Source organism: Coregonus clupeaformis, chromosome 28 (genome assembly GCF_020615455.1).
Source record: "Coregonus clupeaformis isolate EN_2021a chromosome 28, ASM2061545v1, whole genome shotgun sequence".
In the NCBI taxonomy this organism is placed as follows: domain Eukaryota; kingdom Metazoa; phylum Chordata; class Actinopteri; order Salmoniformes; family Salmonidae; genus Coregonus; species Coregonus clupeaformis.
The window spans coordinates 25,195,863-25,216,039 of NC_059219.1; the positions used below are offsets into that span (position 1 = coordinate 25,195,863).

General features: G+C 40.9%; 1 protein-coding gene across 1 annotated transcript in view; it reads right to left on the reverse strand.

Moving 5' to 3' along the window:
• Positions 1–332: 332 nt before the first annotated feature.
• The window catches only part of LOC121543336 (PDZ domain-containing RING finger protein 4-like), a 76,175-nt gene continuing 56,330 nt past the window's right edge, over positions 333–20,177 (reverse strand). Inside the window, exons 5-8 of the mRNA XM_045208815.1 lie at positions 5,590–5,652; positions 3,690–3,896; positions 1,853–2,685; positions 333–1,706 (exon numbers count right to left, since the gene is read on the reverse strand). Coding sequence (XP_045064750.1) covers positions 866–1,706; positions 1,853–2,685; positions 3,690–3,896; positions 5,590–5,652 — 1,944 coding nt within the window. The 3' untranslated portion in view covers positions 333–865. The remainder of the gene's footprint in view (positions 1,707–1,852; positions 2,686–3,689; positions 3,897–5,589; positions 5,653–20,177) is intronic.

The window sequence follows — 20,177 nt, forward strand, 5'->3', positions numbered from 1 at the left end:
GCATGGAGGAATGGGCCAAAATACCAGCAACAGTGTGTGAAAACCTTGTGAAGACTTACAGAAAACGTTTGACCTGTGTCATTGCCAACAAGGGGTATATAACAAAGTATTGAGAAACTTTTGTTATTGACCAAATACTTATTTTCCACCATAATTTGCAAATAAATTCATAAAAAATCCTACAATGTGATTTTCTGGAATTTCTTTTCTCATTTTGTCTGTCATAGTTGACATGTACCTATGATGAAAATTACAGGCCTCTCTCATCTTTTTAAGTGGGAGAACTTGCACAATTGGTGGCTGACTAAATACTTTTTTTCTCCACTGTATGTGTGTTCAAGTGTTTGTTCTCAGTTGTCTGGTCAATGGTCGTCACATTTCTGACCGCTACAGTTAATCACTGCCATGTTGGATAAACAATGCATACATGATAACGTACAACGATGTCTTTGACTTCGATGACGATGTGGTTTACGGAGAATTCAGATTATGATAGAAACATGTTTCATGACATCATAAATAAGCAACTGCAGAAAACATATTACAGTACATCGACAACCAGTGTAAAAAAAACATTTTACAAAATGTTATTGAGTTTACAAAGTGTGAAAAATATCGTACTTTCCCCATTATAAAAAATGCCACATTGAACGAGGCAAGTAAGGTCATACCGCATGGACGCGATGAGAGAGAGAGAGAGAGAGAGAGAGAGAGAGAGAGAGAGAGGGGTATGAGGCAAGGTTGTCCCTAGACACTGATCTGAGGTCAGTTGCATTATCCTCCAAATAGTTAATGCCCGACCTGGGTAGTTTCAACTGATCCTAAATCTGTGTGTACAGGGTAACTTCTACCCAGAGCTGTGGTCCTATACTGTAGTAACAGACAGGAAGGCATTGTGTACTTGTTTAGTCCCCTGGTCCTCAGGTGCTCTGGCCCCGTGACTCATTAGTTCCTGGATGGTCATCCAGTTATCCAGGATCTTCTTGTTGCGTTTCTTCATCATCTTCTTGTGGCTGAGTTCCAGGATGTTGACCTCTTTACGGCCCTCGGCCCCGCTCCCCGGCCCCTCTCTGAGACACTCCAGCCGGCTCCTCTGCATGTACTCCCTCCTCCTCCTCTGCTCCCTGGCTCTGGCCAGCTGCTGCTTCCTCTCCTCTTTACTCCAGTACCGCCCCATCTTCATCTCGGACATAGCGTCGTCGTCCGTGGTCATCCCTCCACTACGCTCCTCCCTGATCCTCAGCGCCCGTTCTCGTAGAATTCGGTCCCTCGCCGGGCGCCGGGTTACATACTTCGTCCCGTCGGCTCGAACTTTGACCTTCCACTCGAGGCGTGGTTCCCCCGGGCGGCCGGAGCGCTCCCGGCAGACACTGAGGAGGCTGAGCTGGGACTGGGAGTAGGTCTCCAGACTGGAGGTCTGCTGGAGGAGCTGCTGCATGTAGCTCTGAAGGTGTCTGGCGTGGGCCGGAGAGGCGCCCTGGCCCTGCTGGGGGGCTGTGTGGTAGGGGGATGGGTAGGTAGGGACCTTGGGTGGCCCCCGGTGGCTCCTGGTGCGGTCGCAGCGCTCGTCGTCTGCAGGCAGGGCCGGGTCTGACTCGGAGGGGGAGGGGTTGGACTGGTCGGGGCTGCTGGAGATGACCGTGGTGCCTGGGCTGGGGTTGGGATCCTGTCGGCTGTGCCCGGTCGAGGTCCCACTCTGGAGCTCTCTGAAAAAGAACATTATTATCCATTGTCTATAATAGAAATGTCAGACCCGGGATTGGAACCGGAACACTCCGGCTGATGGCCCACCTTTCTAAACTCAAGGCTAAAAAGGGCTTAATAAAATACATTTGATTGATTGACTACATACCTGTCTGGGATGGGGATGGAGATGGACTGGCCGGAGGCTGCCATTGTACTCTGGAGGTTCTTCTGGTTGGTGAGGCTGATGCGTCTCTGTAGAGAGTGGTCCGGGGATCTCTCCATGCCTAGAGGAGTGGACCTGGCGCTCTCAGCTGTGTTATAGGCACTGGAGCTGTCCTTGTCCCCCCTTAGCTTGTCGCTGTCCCACGGCCTCTCCCCTGGATGCTCGTTGATATCGGCCAGCTTGGCATGCCGCTTACGCCCGTCTTTGGGGCTCCGTCCTGGGGAGCAGATAGGGGCGCAGGGGGGGTCCCTCTTGGTCTTGCGGAGCTGGTGGGCCTGCATGATGCTCTGACACTCCAGCTCGATACTCCTCAGCTCCTCGTTCAACATCCTCAGCTCCTGTTCCATCCCTCCTCCATCACTGACCCCCACCCCGCTCTGCTCCGTCAGGCTGCACTCCATGGTGCTTCTCCTGCTGTAGTACACACCACACTCCCCGCCGTTACGGATCTGGCACTTGAGCTCCACGAGCTGCTGGAAGCGGCTGTCACACTCCAGTCCTAACCCCACTCCTCCCTCACCGTCCTGGGCTTGGATCAGACCCCTGGGTCCCTGGGTGTCCGAGGGCACCACCCTCCTGCCCAGCCCCTGGCCATGCTCGGCCCTCCATCGGTCTCTCAGGCCCTGGGCAGGCCTCCGATGTACACGGGCTAGGAGGACTTCCTGTTCGGAGCTCTCCTCGTTGCGCCCCGTCCCCATACCGCTGTCTTTGTCCTGAGTATTGGACGAACACGTGGCCGTGTCTGTCATGACGTCATCCTCCTCCAGCTGCTTGGCCTGGAAAGAGAACAAAGAGTTCTGGTTAGAGAGGGTGTACAAAAACAAGTAGAGAAGATAGAAAATATTCTATAACATATCAACATGCATCAGCCCAAATCCTAGTACAAGCTCTTAAGAGTTAAGAAAAGCAACACCTGGACATCTATACTGTTTAGAATAGCAACACCTAGACATCTGTACTCTCAACATTGAAATATGATCTATTTGGATGTTTTATTTACATTTGATTTATACAGGGAGTCAACATGATGATTATCTATAATGATATACACTGAGTGGACAAAACATTAAGAACTCTTTCTATTACATAGACTGACCAGGTGAATCCAGGTGAAAGCTATGATCCCTTATTGATGTCACTTGTTAAATCCACTTCAATCAGTGTAGATGGAGGGGAGGAGACAGGTTAAAGAAGGATTTTTAAGCCTTGAGAAAATGTAGACATGGATTGTGTATGTGTTCCATTCAGAGGTTGAATGGCAAGACAAAATATTTAAGTGCCTTTGAACGGGGTATGGTAATAGGTGCCAGGCGCACCGGTTTGAGTGTTTCAAGAATTGCAACGCTACTGGGTTTTTCACACTCAACAGTTTCTCGTGTGTATTAAGAATGGTCAACCACCCAAAGGACATCCAGCCAACTTGACACAACTTTGGGAAGCATTGGGGTCAACATGGACCAGCATCCCTGTGGAACACTTTCGACACCTTGTAGTCCATGCCCAACTCAATATTAGGAAGGTGTTCCTAATGTTTTGTACACTCAGTGTATAATGGTCCTGGGTAGCTCAGTTGGTAGAGCATGGTGTTTGCAACACCAGGGTTGTGAGTTTGATTCCCACGGGGGGCCAGTATAAAAAAATTATAATGTATGCACTCACTAACTGTAAGTCGCTCTGGATAAGAGCGTCTGCTAAATGTAAAAATGTAAATGTAAAATGTAATGACCAACTATGTCCAGCTCATATTCTCTTCCTCAGGCCTTCCCCAGGCTGTTCTCACCTGCTCCTCTCCTCCTCCTGTCTTCTGCGCCTCCTCGTTCCTCCTCTCCTCTAGGATCTCCATCTTCAGCTCCTCAAGGACTTCATTGTGCTCCTCATCAAGCCACGCCTCCTCTGGTCTGGTCACCAGGAGAACGATACTCCTGGACTCCTCACTGGACAGGAGAGCGACAGCTTCCTGCCTGTCCTGTACGTCACAGCCGTTGATCTGGTAGAACGCAGGTAAAGAGATGAGAAAATATATAGTTCACACATACTGATTAAGAAAGAGAACCTGTCACTGTCTTTCACACTCACTGACAAACAAACTCCACCACAGAAGAAGAATCAATGAAGCAATTATGTAAAACACATACATAAAGAGATTAGAAAGTACTGTATCTAGTACACAAAGAGATTAGAAAATACTGTGTCTAGTACACAGAGAGATTAGAATGTACTGTATCTAGTACACAAAGAGATTAGAAAGTACTGTATCTAGTACACACTCACTCACATTGTGTACTGTACATACAGCGATAAAGAAAGAAAAGCTTCACACTCATTAACTCCTGACTGACTGACGAAACCATCCCCCTTTAAATGACTCCCTTCCTATACCGTGCACATCACAGTCATTCACTTAACTCCCTCCATCACAGAAGATGGAGTGTTTGAGGAAACTATCCCCCTTTTAATCTCTCCCTCCACCTCTCCGTCTCTCTGAGAAAAGCACCTCCAGTCAATTATGAATTCACACTTTCACAGGCAGGCAGAGGATGTCTGGTCTGCTCTGTGTACTGTCTCTACTCTGCATTGATTAAAGAGGGAGTGCAGTGGGGTCCAGCCACAGCCATGGGGGAGAGAGAGAGGGAAAGAGAGAGAGAGAGAGAGAGAGAGAGAGAGAGAGAGGGAGAGAGAGAGAGAGAGAGAGAGAGAGAGAGAGAGAGAGAGAGAGAGAGAGAGAGAGAGAGAGAGAGCGCTGCATGGTGTTCATGAAAGGCTCGTCTCAGCGCAGCACTGCGCCCATCCAGACATACAATTAACTGTTCTGTGACAGGTGGCGTTCATCTTTCCCCTGCAGAGTAATGGGGTTGTCACAGAGAGATAATAGGACCCAGAGAACACCAGGGCTCAGCCCTCCAATCAGAATACAACAGGGGCATAGCCCTCCAATCAGAGGAGACTGTGCAGGGTTTAGGCCACCAGTCACCTAACATCATGACTGCTACTACTGGGGAGTGTAGAAAAGCACTGACTACTACTTCTAATCTCTGTTCACACATAACACACCTAACACACACACGTTTGATTTACTATCCTTGTGGGGACCAAACAATTGATTCCCATTTAAAATCATATTTTCCCTAACCCTTAACCTAACCCTAACCTTAACTCCTAAACCTAACACTAACCCTAATTCTAATTGTAACCCTAACCCCTAAGCCTAAAATAGCCTTTTTCCTTGTGGGGACCAACGAAATGTCCCCACTTGTCCGAATTTTCCTTGCTTTACTATCTTTGTGAGGACTTCTGGTCCCCACAAGGATAGTACAACCAGAAACGCACACACACCATATACACACAACCACACACACTCAAACCCACTTCCACACTCCTCTCTCTCCCTCTGATGTGGGAGTCTAGCTGCAGGTATCACTGTGTCTGACCCCCCAGGTGGCTCTACAGTTTTCAGAGAGAGAGAGAGAGACCCGCCAGGGAGGATGTGGTGCTGCTGTGTGAAAGCAACACTAAGGACTTTCATTTCCCAGCTTAAGTGTATCCATAAAATATGCATATGATCTGCAGCCCCGAGACAACAACAGCTCTGCTCGTAGAAGAGAGCTTTACAGGTGCCTTTGAGTGTGTGTGTGTGTGTGTGTGCATGCTCATGCAATTGGTCTTGAGATGAAAATACGTACCTGTAATATTCGATCTCCTTCCCTAATGCGCCCATCCCTGGCAGCGATGCTATTGGGTCCAACCTGAACAAACAAAACAATCCAGACACAGATACACAAGTTACTACTGTTGGCATGACACTGTCTGCTAGAACAGACAACTGGTGGATCATTATCAAACACCTTCATTGCTCTCTCTTTGTGTCAACATCATCATCATCATCATCTGAAGATATTGCTTTTACAATACAACGCCGACCTCAACGCTTCCATTGAGCTCAACTTCACATGGTAATGGCATGTTTGTCCCAAATGGCACCCTATTCCCTAAATAGTGCACTACTTTTGATCAGAGCCTTTTGGGTAGTAGTGCACTATATAGAGTATAGGGTGCCATTTGGGATGTTGCCATATAGTTTGAAATATGACGGTATGGATTGTAGCATCTGAGGTTTATTAGTATGGTAGCTGTCCACCAAGATAACACTGATGTTGATGTCAACAACCATCTTCCCGCCTGATTTAAGTAAGGGGAATGAATCTAAATATTTATTGATTTTCTCCATATTTTGTTTTCATTTTTGAGGAGTGCTTGTATCGAATGTCGAATCGTTCCCTTGAAGCTATCTGTTCTGTTTTTTTCCTTCCTACCTTTGAAATTCGGTCTTAATCAAACACAAGCATTTCTTTCATCAAAGAACTGAACATCAAAATAAAGCCCTCAGCAAGAGAAAAGAAACAGTGGAAGCATATTAAAAAGTCAGAAATGATTAAGCTGAAAACGTGTAGATATTTATAATTGAAATAATATCAACATTTCATATTTTTCACAGGCAATCCCAGTGGATACGTTTATGAGGGAATCTAATATATTTGGTATGATTTCAATACCGCTTCAATTTCTCTGCGATTATTTCAAACACTTTGTAGCTCTCCCAGTCAAGATCAAGAGATGTACATACGTGTTCAAAACCAACAGGAAAAGCATACCTACGCTTCCACAAGAAAAGTGACTCCAACATTATCTACAATTTTTTTTTTTTTATGAGGCTGATAAGCATGTTCTGGAATCAAAAGTTAGACAAATACCCTGTTTTGGGTTATTACATGATGTTAGAAGTGTATGAGGCAACTGCAGGTGCTGTTCCTAGGGTATGAGGCAACTGCAGGTGCTGTTCCTAGGGTATGAGGCAACTGCAGGTGCTGTTCCTACTTTACCTGAGGTAACGCTTCGGTTTATTGAAGAGAAAGCTGGTGTAAGAGCAAGGCAATACCACACACACACCACCAGAATGAGAGCTTCAGTTTTACTTTAGTCTGAGAGAGATTATTTCCACTCAACTGTCTCTTTGCTTTTTTTTTTTTTTTTTTTTTTTAGTCATTTAGCAGACGCTCTTATCCAGAGCGACTTACAGGAGCAATTAGGGTTAAGTGCCTTGCTCAAGGGCACATCGACAGATTTTTCACCTAGTCGGCTCGGGGATTAGAACCAGCGACCTTTCGGTTACTGGCACAACGCTCTTAACCACTAAGCTACCTGCCGCCCTTTGGTATGCAGACGCGGTGGCGGGAAAATGTGTCATTTTACACTCTGCAGGAGACGAGAAGGAAGGATGTCACTCACTGTGGACTAATTAAAATCCTCAATTAGAATATTGAACAGAACAAGGGGAGTATTTCAAACTTGACTTACTTTCCTCTCCTCTCTCCATGCATGGTTCATTCGGGGCGGAAGAGATATTATTTGCTTGGCAAACATTCAAACACTTCCTCATTCCTTAACACCTAATTCATTTGAAGTCAGTCAATATTCCACAACGTATATGCTATCAAATGGGAATTCACAGTTATCTTTTAATTGCTTCTGACTATAAAAGGTAATTGATATGCGGTGGGATTCCTTGTTTGATTTATTCTAACACGCCGTGTCTCTTCCCTTCCTTTAACCAAGCCCTTGGAGTGCAGTTTGTCACATGACCGTATGCCAGAGAACCAGACTCAGGAGGGGGGCATGGATAGATCTGTGTCCTACCAACAGGACACTTCTCTGGGGAAGATCGAGTCTCGGGGGGGAATTCCGACCAGAGTTAAACGAGCATAAATGGAACGTATCCCTTTTTTTATACCCATTTCTCTCTATGTGTACTCTGACCTTGGATTTAAGCATGAGAACAGCATGCTATTCACCCACTATTTGTTCGGGTGGAGATCAAACAAATTAAGGTGTGGCGGAGGTGTCTACAGATACGCTGTATTCTGAATTTGACTTAATTCCCCAATTATTCCACCACCTTTACGCACGATGAAACGATGAATGTGGTTGAGCAACCTGTCGGTTCCAAGTGGAACAACATCTGCATTCCCCATGTACTGTGATTTACTAATTGATAAGACGTATTGATGAGAGCTAGGTAAATGAGTAAGCCGTTTGGATAAAGGGATTGTAAATGACAATTGTTTTAGTTCTATTTTACCTTATGATCACTGGAGACAAATGTAAAACCAGTCATATGGCAGCAAACTGAAACATACCTATCAAGTTGATTTATGATTTCTAGAATGTTTTCATTATATGCCTGGACTGTTCACTGTATTTAAAAAAAATATTTGTATCATGTTGTGAGCGAAAAAAGTATTTGATCCCCTGCTGATTTTGTATGTTTGCCTACTGACAAAGATATGATCAGTCTACAATTGATGATCCACAATTCTTTGACAATATATATAATAAATTATCAAGCCTGCAAGCAACTCAAGACAATATTATTATGGTGGGGGATTATAATACTGTTTTAAATAGCTCAATGGACCGAAAAGGAAATCACACCATAAACAATAACCCACATGCTCTTAAGGAAATTGTGAATGTCATGGATACATTAGAACTAGTAGATATATGGAGGCTTAAATATACTGATCTAGTGAGATATACATGGCGGAGACTGAATCAAGCTAGTCGTCTTGACTTCTTTCTTATCTCATTCTCGTTGGCACCAAAAGTAAAAAAAAAGTGTTGATAGGGGACAGAATGCGGTCGGGACCATCATATAATAGGCATATACATTACTCTGACTGAATTTCCACGTGGGCGAGGATATTGGAAATTTAATCAAAGCCTATTAGATGATAATTTATTTATAATTAGAACAAAGGAATTTATAACTGACTTTTTCCAACATAACATAGGTACAGCGAATCCCCTTATTGTATGGGACACCTTTAAATGTGCCTTTAGAGGCCATGCAATTCAGTACTCATCTCGAAAACAAAAGCAATTTAGGTCAAAAGAGTTTATACTAAGAAAGGAAATAGAAAGTCTAACAGAACAGATAGATGGCAATAAAAACTGTAACATAGAGGCTCAGAATAAATTAGAGGAAAAACAAAAAGAAATGGAAAAACTTATTCAAGAAAGATCTAGTGTAATATATTATAAAAATAAAGCAAACTGGATGGAATATGGGGAAAAATGCACAAAATTATTTTTTAATCTTCAACATAGGAATGCTACCAAAAAGAACTTAATGAAACTGGTTACAATTGACGGAGTCACCCATAATTCACCTAATGATATTTTGAAGGAAGAAACAAAGTATTTTAAGCATATGTTTTCTTTTCAGTCGCCTCCATCTCCTCTAACTGAAGCTAATTGTAGAGATTTTTTTCTATTGATAATGTCAAATTAACAGCCACACAGAAAGACTCATGTGAAGGTGAAATTACAGAGGAGGAACTTCTGGATGCAATTAAAGACTTTAAGTCCGGGAAAACTCCAGGGTTGGATGGCATACCAATCGAGGTATACCAAACCTTTTTGATATACTAAGAGGACCGTTATTAGCATGTTTTAACCACTCCTATGTAAATGGTAGATTATCTGACACTCAAGAAGAAGGTCTGATCTCATTATTACTGAAACAGGATACAAGTGGAAAATATAAAGATCCAGTCCATTTACAAAATTGGAGGCCCCTTACACTTCAGTGTTGTGATGCAAAAATCCTAGCAAAATGTATAGCGCATAGAATTAAAAAGGTATTGTCGGATATTATTCATTCTAATCAGACAGGTTTTTTACATGGAAGATACATTGGAGATAATATAAGGCAAGTATTGGAAACAATAGAACACTATGGAAAATATGGGAAACCAGGCCTGCTATTCATAGCAGACTTCGAAAAAGGCATTTGATAAAGTTCGACTGGAATTTATATATAAATGCCTGGAGCATTTCAATTTTGGAGAATCTCTTATAAAATGGGTCAAAATCATGTATAGTAACCCTAGGTGTAAAATAGTAAATAATGGCTATTTCTCAGAAAGTTTTAAACTGTCAAGAGGAGTGAAACAAGGTTGTCCACTATCGGCATATCTATTTATTGTGGCCATCGAGATGTTAGCTATTAAAATCAGATCCAATAATAATATCAGAGGATTAGAAATACAGGGCTTAAAAACAAAGGTGTCATTGTACGCAGATGATTCATGTTTTCTTTTAGATCCACAACTAGAATCCCTCCACAGCCTCATAGAGGATCTAGATACATTTTCTAACCTCTCTGGATTAAAACCAAATTATGACAAATGTACTATATTACGTATTGGATCACTAAAAATACAATTTTTACATTACCATGTAGTTTACCAATAAAATGGTCTGATGGTGATGTGGATATACTCGGAATACATATCCCAAAGGAAATAAATGATCTCACTTCAATAAATTTTAATAGAAAGTTAGCAAAAATAGATAAGATCTTACTACCATGGAAAGGAAAATACCTGTCAATTTGTGGAAAAATCACCCTGATTAACTCTTTAGTATTATCCCAGTTTACCTATTTGCTTATGGTCTTGCCTACGCCTAGCAAACAGTTTTTTAAATTATATGAGAAAAAAATATTCAATTTTATTTGGAACGGCAAGCCAGACAAAATTAAAAGAGCATATTTATATAATGAATATGAATTCGGAGGACAGAAATTATTAAATATTAAAGCATTAGACCTATCACTAAAATCTTCAGTCATCCAAAAGTTATACTTAAATCCGAACTGGTTCTCAAGCAAATTAGTAAGATTGTCTCACCCACTGTTCAAGAAAGGCCTTTTTCCCTTTATTCAGATTACAACCTCTCACTTTCAGTTATTTGAAAAGGAAATAATCTCCCAAATGTCACTATTTCTAAAACAAGCCATAGAAAGTTGGTTGCAATTTCAATTTAATCCTCCAGAAACGACAGAACAAATAATGCAACAAATATTGTGGTTAAATTCAAATATACTAATTGACAAAAAACCTTTATTTTTTGACAGAATGTTTAAAAAAGGTATAATCTTCGTGAAATGATATCATCGGTAGGACTGGTGGAGTTATGTCGCACATGCAGCTAACAAAAACATATGGAAATGTCTGCTCTACCCAAAATTACAACCAAATAATTGCAGCCTTACCGCAAAAGTGGAAGAGGAAAGTTGAAGGGGGAGAAAGTAAGGAACTTGTCTGTCGGCCTTGCATTAAAGAACATAATTGGTTAAGGGAAAACTGTGATAAATAAAAAAGTATATCAGTTTCACTTAAGGACCAAAGGATTGACAGCCGTCCCATATAGATTGCAAAATAGTTGGGAAGAGATCTTTGACGTACCGATCCCATGGCATAGTGTTTATGAACTGACACGCAAAACGACACCGGATTCAAAAAATTAGAATCTTTCAATTTAAATTATTATATAAAATTCTTGCTACCAATATAATGTTATTTATATGGGGGATACAATCTTCCCAGCTCTGCAGATTTTGCTGTGAAGAGATAGAATCATTAGATCATTTGTTTTGGTTCTGTCCATTTGTAGCTTGTTTTTGGACACAGGTCCAGGAATGGCTAAAGGATTGCAATATTTACCTGGAACTAACCTTGCAGATAGCATTACTGGGTGATCTGAAAAGTCATAGTCAATCAATCAATAATATAATAATACTTTTAGCAAAAATGTTTATTTTTAATTCACAATCTGTAGAAGCAATGAGAATAGAAAGGTTCAGAACTTTTGTAAAACATCACAGTACGGTTGAAATATATATGGCAAATAGAAATCCTATATGGATGGTGTTAAGAGATAGATGGGAGGTATTGAATAGAGTTGAAGGATGGGACTAATAACAAATAACAACAAATAATAACAAAGATAGCTAATAATGTAAGCATACTGTGTCCATAATAAGTATATAGGTTGTATGTTGGGAGCTTTTGGGAAAGAGCACAGTTAGAAAGATATGGCATTTAGAAGCAAAGAATTATTGTAAAATTAACTCTGTCCATAAGGTGTAGATAGTAAGTATAGACCGGAAGTAGAGGCCTGGGCGTTGTTGTTCACTAATTTACTCCAAGTAGGGAAAGGATGGTGGGGTTGAAAAGTAATAAAGGGGAATATATATATAAAAAATAAAAAAAACATGGGGGATTGGAAGTGATGCAGACAATTACATTGATAGAAGATACAATCTATCTGCAATATTAAGCTGATCCATCCCCCCCAAAGAAAAAAAAATTAAAAAAAGGTTTGCACACATCTCAGGAGGGATTTTGTCCCACTCCTCTTTGCAGATCTTCTCCAAGTCATTAAGGTTTTGAGGCTGACGTTTGGCAACTCGAATCTTCAGCTCCCTCCACAGATTTTCTATGGCTAGGCCACTCCAGGACCTTAATGTGCTTCTTCTTGAGCCACTCCTTTGTTGCCTTGGCCGTGTGTTTTGGGTCATTTTCATGCTGGAATACCCATCCACGACCCATTTACAATACCCTGGCTGAGGGAAGGAGGTTCTCACCCAAAATTTGACGGTACATGGCCCCGTCCATCGTCCCTTTGATGCGGTGAAGTTGTCCTGTCCCCTTAGCAGAAAAGCACCCCCAAAGCGTAATGTTTGACGGTGGGGATGGTGTTCTTGGGGTCATAGGCAGCATTCCTCCTCCTCCAAACACGGCGAGTTGAGTTGATGCCAAAGAGCTCCATTTTGGTCTCATCTGACCACAACACTTTCACCCAGTTCTCCTCTGAATCATTCAGATGTTCATTGGCAAACTTCAGACGGGCATGTATATGTGCTTTCTTGAGCAGGGGGACCTTGCGGGCACTGCAAGATTTCAGTCCTTCACGGCGTAGTGCGTTACCAATTGTTTTCCTGGTGATTATGGTCCCAGCTGTCTTGAGATCATTGACAAGATCCTCCCGTGTAGTTCTGGGCTGATTCCTCACCGTTCTCACGATCATTGCAACTCCACGAGGTGAGATCTTGCATGGAGCCCCAGGCCGAGGGAGATTGACAGTTCTTTTGTGTTTCTTCCATTTGCAAATAATCGCACCAACTGGTCTTGTAGCCCATTCCAGCCTTGTGTAGGTCTACAATCTTGTCCCTGACATCCTTGGAGAGCTCTTTGGTCTTGACCATGGTGGAGAGTTTGGAATCTGATTGATTGCTTCTGTGGACAGGTGTCTTTTATACAGGTAACAAGCTGAGATTAGGAGCACTCCCTTTAAGAGTGTGCTCCTAATCTCAGCTCGTTACCTGTATAAAAGACACCTGGGAGCCAGAAATCTTTCTGATTGAGAGGGGGTCAATTACTTATTTCCCTCATTAAAATGCAAATCAATTTATAACATTTTTGACATGCGTTTTTCTGGATTTTTTTGTTGTTATTCTGTCTCTCACTGTTCAAATAAACCTACCATTAATATTATAGACTGATCATTTCTTTGTCAGTGGGCAATCGTACAAAATCAGCAGGGGATTGTAGTGTATTAAAGATTATGACTTTCTTAATGGAACCAGAGGATGTTTATCTTAGTTCAAATGTAGCCGTTTGGAGGGTGACGCCCCAGGGGAGACCGGTGATTGGACGAAAGAGGGAGCAACCCATTTTTGCCATTGTTTATAAGTAGGAGCTAGACAAAGGGGGAGTCAGAAGCATTCAGATTAATTTGGGAAGGTGCTTCTCCAGACACCGCGGGTCTGTAATTTATGCTGTAAACGTGTGATATTAATAAAAGCCTCTAATCACGGTGCAGCCTAAGTGGACTCTTTGTTGACAGCAATAACCACCAACAGCAGACGCGACACCACACAATGGAGGCTCCGCTGAGATTCTGATTGCATCGTTCTTGGTTCCCTTCCTGAGTCGCGAGTTGACTACTGCCCAAGCCGGCTTTAAAGGTGAGATTACTCACAAAATTTGGGCATTAGTTATTCCGCTGATTCATGAGAGGGCATTGAAGGTGTACAGTTAAAAGTACTTGGGTCGTTGTTGATGTGGCGCTATTGTGGTCGACTAGGAGTCTGTAATAATATTCTAAAATGTGGTTCCATTGGTAAACGGCAGATAATTGGAATTCTAGAGCACAAAACGGTAGGAATTAAGTATTGGCAGGTGTACAATTAAGGCAGATATGCATACATTAGAGCACTGTACCGCTTAAGACCCCAGGGGGGCCATTTAGAAATGGGCCGACAAATCCGGTTGCACGATAGAATGTGCAGTCGGTGTGTTTTTAAAGAAAAACTCGGGTTAATGAAATGTATCTGATTGTGATTATTGCTCGACTTTCGTCCGACGAGGGGTCTGTGTGGGTGTAATTTCTCGGTGAATTGTCATTAAATCCACGGTAGCACAAAACGGTAGGATAAGAAGTCAAAACGAAAAAGGGCAGTGCAGGATGCTTATTTGTGTGGGGTAGGCCGCAGTTAGCTAAAGGCTAATGCTAATGCTAATGCTAAATGTTGGTTCAGGCTACATTGTACATAAAGGCTAATGCTAAATGCTAAGGCTAAATGCTAATTGTGTTGCCTGCTACATGCTAACGGGTCTCCTTAGAGGTCTCATTGCGATGGGATAAGCCTCTTAAACTTGTTTGTGTGTGTGGAATTCAGAGTTCTACGCAAATGTGAGCTCTGTTATGTGTAATTGTTTGACTATAAGTGTAAAATAGAGAACTGAGGTAGAACGCTGGCGTTCTATTGTTTGGCAATCGTATCGTTGAATGCATTTGCGCATGCGTTTAATTTTATGACACTACACTACAAAACGTGGGAGTTGGAGTTTGTGGCACGAGATTATGAGACGTTGGGTTACGGTACTAAAACTACAACAGGGGGATTGTGGGTAAAGTGTCATATTTCTGTGGGGTTACACTGCAGGGGGAGACAGAGACACAGACGAGGGAACAAAGAGGAGAGATTTGGACACGAATCTTCTAATCGTTAAAGTGACTGTTGTTCGAAAATGAAACTATTTGTTGAGATGTAGTGAATTTATAAATTAGATATATTGACAGATTATAATGAATTAAATTAAATGACGGATTAAAATAAAATAAAAATGTTTTTGAGCGATCTATTTAGTCCTGAGTTCAGTCTTAGAGCGAATGTGAACGAAGGAATATTGAATATGGTTGAAATAACTCAGTGATTGCAGTAACTACTAAAATCTTTTTCTGTGTCTCTGTTTTTGTCATATGAGAGGAACAATAGGACGAGACGACAGGAGAGAGAGAGAGAAAGAGAGGGGTGCTGACGTAACGTCACGTGACGCGACAGAGGATCAAGTCAGAAAGGTTTTGGTACTGGTCTGGTTACAAAATCTTCCCCTACAGGATATCTGAAGTTATGACAATTTCACAGAGGCTTGGCAACAGACTGATCATTTGAATAAAATTTGCATTTGGGAGGCTCTGTGCATCACTGGGGTTAATTACAGTTGTGTTGGGAATCAAGGACTGACATTATTCTGTAAAATTTAAATAATTAGGTGCTTATAGAGCAAGGGGGTTTATGGGAATTGTAGTGTTGTAAGGTTAGAAGGCTTTGTTTTTGGGATTGCTTTGAAGTTGACTAACTTACATTTACTTTTCTGATGGGTTGTGGTAAGATAACCACCACTAATATTAGAACATATAAATTGGTAAGATATGATATAGAAATAAAAATTGGTTTTAATTATTCATAATTTTTAATTGATTTTTTAATTGATTTTTATTTTAATTAGAAATGGTTTTTGAATAAAAATTTTAATGGAATTTTTTCATATTCATATTTTGGTTGATTGGTTAAAAAAAAAAATTAAAAAAAAAATTAAGTAAAGGGGGGAAGCCATAGGCTATATAGTCTAAAATAAAATAATTCACGATAAAGGAATATAAAAGGGTTGTTACAATGGGGAAAAAGGACAGCAAGGCTATGAAGGTGATTACACCGGTTGGTATAGTACAAAAGAGTAACCCTTTAACTAAAGTATTGCTAGGTTATCCGGCAAATGAAACAAAAGTTGCCCTTCATTCTCAAACAAAAACTGATAAAAGATTCCAGCGATAAGATAAACAAAGGTATAGAGAAGGTGACAGGAAAACTAATGGCAGAAGTTAGTACACCTTTCTCACACACGGATTCAGCAATAAGACACCCACCTTATGAGAAGGAAGTAGAGCTTAGGGATGTTTATCCTCAGCTTCCAGGGATCATCCAGGAGGGTGATTGTTGCATCAGAGATGAAGATGAATTAATAATAGATAGAGGACAAGCAGAAACGACGATAAAGATGAATCCAAAACTCCAGAAGGAAGAAAATGAGATGTCTGAAAGAGAAGAGTGAGGTTAAGGAAGATGGAACTTGAAGAAGATGATGAAGATGAAGATCAGAGTGATTGAGAAGAGATCATGGGTGGATATGACTCTGTGATCAGAAGGAAGTTGGCAAGAGAGGAAAGAAGGATACTAGAGATTTGATCTCTGATGGAAGTTGAAGGAAGAAGGATACAAGAGATTCGAGTTCAGATGAAGACAGCGATAAAGAGGAGACTAAAGGTGCTGTGTATTCAAAAGGAGTTTATCCTACAAGGACTGGCACAGAAGAAATAGAAGAAGATATAGACCGATGCTTATCATGCCTGGATAAAGCGAATGGTTTAGAAGAAGTAACACAACTGGATGAACAACTCAAGAAGAGAAGATATAAAGAATGAGAAAACCTGCTGAGAAAATAATCCCAAGCATTGGAGGAGAAGAATACATTGGGGTCAAGGAAAGGCCAATAGTAAGAAGATGATGGAAGATGATATTTCGAGGACAGAACTTAGAATATAAGCTTTTGAAGAATCCTGATATGTCAACAGCAAGAAAGAACAGGATCAAGAAACTCTCAGAAAACTCAATCATACAACTGGTGGAGAAGAGAAGCTTTGGTTATGAAGAATCAGAGTGAACCAAATCAACAATCACTGTTACAGCTTCAACTGAACAAGGCCAACCGCAATTGTACCAGCCACCAAGGGGGGTACCAGGTGTTCCATATCCACAGCCAGTTTCTGGATAGACACAGAATTGGAGAGGAAGAGGACGAGAAGACTTAGAAGGAGGAGGAAGATTTCAGCTACACTTCCAGCAACTTTCAGAAGACTGTTATGGACAGGTTGGTCACTTTACCTGTGAGTGCAATAAGTCAGGAGGAAACATCAGAGGGAATTTCAGAGGAAGATAAAGGAGCAAGTCAAAATCACCTGTTCTCCAGGTGAACCCCTACAGGGGGCCGGAGCAAGGATTCTAGAGCCTAGAAGATACGAAGGGGGGTGTCAGCTGATAGCACCAATTAGGAAGAAAATATCTAACAATTGAAGTAAAAACAGAGGACTATGAGAAATAATGGTGAATAGGGGAAAAACGTATCTGTGTTCAGCCTAAAGAGGTTAAACATCTCACTATGTAAAATTAACTAATTAGGATAGGGATTTGAGGTAGTAAAACAGCTAATTACTCTTAAGGAACCAATTGAGCTCTGCTATAAAAATCAAAGAGAAATTAAAATAGACATACTAATATTACAACATATACCTATTGCAGTGTTGGGAAGAGATGCATTGTTTAAATTGAACTGTACAATAAGATGTACACTAGACGGCTGTCTGGTAGAAGATTTTAAAAAAGAATAGGGTTTTTGGGAATCATATTTGCTTAAAAAGATAATATCATAGGAAGGATGATAATCTATTAGACTGCCTATTAGACAATCTGTCTGAAAAATAAAGTTAAAAGGGGTGACTGTTATTCTGGGTTACATTCTTACACCAAGGGATTTCAGGCTAGGCTAAAAGGTGTTTAGTCGTTTGCCAAGTCTGTGTGTAAAGAAGTCAGAAGCATGTGGGGACTTTCCCAATCACATATTCTAAAAATTGGTGGTAAAGGGATTTTGTGAATAAATCAGTGGGAAAAGGTTTTTAAAGGTTAGGAGAAAGGATTAGATTAAAAAAGTTAGGAGAACTAGGGTTGAAGGAACTCTAGGACAGTAAGCTAAGTTTCAAAGTTAGTAGTAAGAGAGAAAGAACAGTGGTGAAGGACATTTTAGAGTTTAGTGGGAAGATAGATATGGTGGAGTTTAGATCTGTTAGGAGCAGATGCATTGAGAAAGTATGTGTTGCTGAATGATAAGAGAAGATTGAGGGTGATTGAGTATCTATATTTACAGTTCCCAGCAGGGAGATCAAGGTAATTATAGGTGTATTTTTTATAATCAAAAGTTTGAAAGTCAGGGATTAGAGGTAGGACTGAGAGTTGGAAAAAGTGACACTAGTGGTGATAGATGGAAGTACAAGCAAAGAGTTCAAAGCTTTGGGGAAAATGGATGAAGTAACTAAGGACATTAACACTTCAGTCTATTAAAACAACAGTGAGAAGCAATTTAACTCTTTCAACATTGATAGTTATTAAAGCCATAAATATATCGCATTTGATTATAAGGGAACCAATAGCTCCAGTACCAATTTTAGGGGGAAAAATACTTATTAGGGTTAGGATGGGGACGTTCCTCCCACATGGAGAGATAATTATGGAGAAGAAGTATTGTTATCAGGACCAGATGTAGAAGCTGTTGCACCTAATCAAAGGAGGTATAGTTTGTACAACAATATGAAGTGGAAGAGGGTTATGAGTGATTGTTCACTTAGTTTGCGTAAATGATAAGAGAAGATTAGGGAGAATATGTGTACTTATCTAGTGCAAGCATTAAAATTTGTTCTGGTTAAGAATTATTGGTTAAAGGGCTATGTAATTCGTAAAGTGACGCTTATAATGGAAGATTTGAAGTCTGTTGAAGTTTCCACAGTCACCAAAGGAATTCAGGAAGAATATGTTACAGTAGTCACTCCAACAGTAAATAATGCACATAGGATATCGGTAGCTTTCCCACTAGAAATAATTAAGGTTAATACATAAACTAAATCAACTACTTTAATGGTAACTTTGGAAAGGGATTAATGATACGATGGCAATAGCAAATGTAGGAAGTATGACACCGACAACAACTTTTCTGAAATTAAAGGGGGTATCAAGAAGGACTCAGGGGTTTATGGTACGGATGGAGAGTGTTGTCAATGATAGTACGAATAGGGTTAAAATAGAAGAGCAGATAGTGGTAGAGAGAATATAGATTCATCTGAAATAGTACAGGATACTATCATGGAGGTACAGGATGAGGTCTTTGATTTTAATGACAGACAAGGAGAGGTATCTGATCAGTACCGCTCGTTAGGGAAGAGAGAAACTAAATGGATGGGTTTGATTCTTCTGTTGTGAAAAATTAGAGATAGATGGGCAGGTACGGAATCTTTGGTTCCAGCAGCTCATTCTGTAAGATCAGTGAGGAATCTTGAGGGTCCATGTCTGTTGAGAATTCCAGCCAAACATTTTAGAGACGGTCGCTCGACCTCTATCAAGTATGTGGCAATCTTATGCTTTGTCATGACTGTGGTCTCAGCAACAGTCAGTAACAGATAAAATAATGTCGTTGTCAAAACATTTGTTTAAGCCTAGGTTTAGGTGTTCTTGGTTAAATGAATTACCCTATGTGAATTTGTTGGATGGTAAGGAAAGTCAGGTAACAGCGAACCCTGAAGCATTTGAGGTGAAAGCCGTGAGGGCTAAAAGTTGTTTTTGTTCTAATAAAACATATGATGTAAAGGGTATGTTCATGGGAATATCAGATTGTGATGATTATATGATGACTTTGGATAAGCATGAACATAAGATTAGAGATGACAAATATAATGTAACTTTTTGTGTACCAGGTAGTAAGAGGAGCAGGACTTTGATGGTGAAAGATCAACTTTTGCCTGGTAATGTAACTATTGGGAATTTTAGAGATATTTGGTGGGTTTGTGGTGATAAAGCATATATATTCTTACCCTATGGATGGACAGGATGTTGTTACATGTCGACGTTGAAGCTTCCATATGAGGTTTTTACTATTAAAAGAGGGGTAGCACCGGACACAGATCACTCTGAAGCTAGGGTTGAAAATAGGGTGAAAAGTGACATGGAGACATGTCATAGTCTTCAAGCCTATCATTGAAGGATGAGTCCAAGTGAGAAGGGGGGACTTTTTCCATGGTAGGGTGTAACATTTGAGAAGATCATATTGATAATGTTAGTTATACTTTGAGTCCAGATAGTTCAGATATTATCACTAGGGTTATATATGCATTGAAGAATATAAGGGATGCATTTGGTAGATCTGAAGAAGCTGGATGGTCAGCGAAGTCTTGGTTGCAAGATCAGTTAGGCCCAATAGGA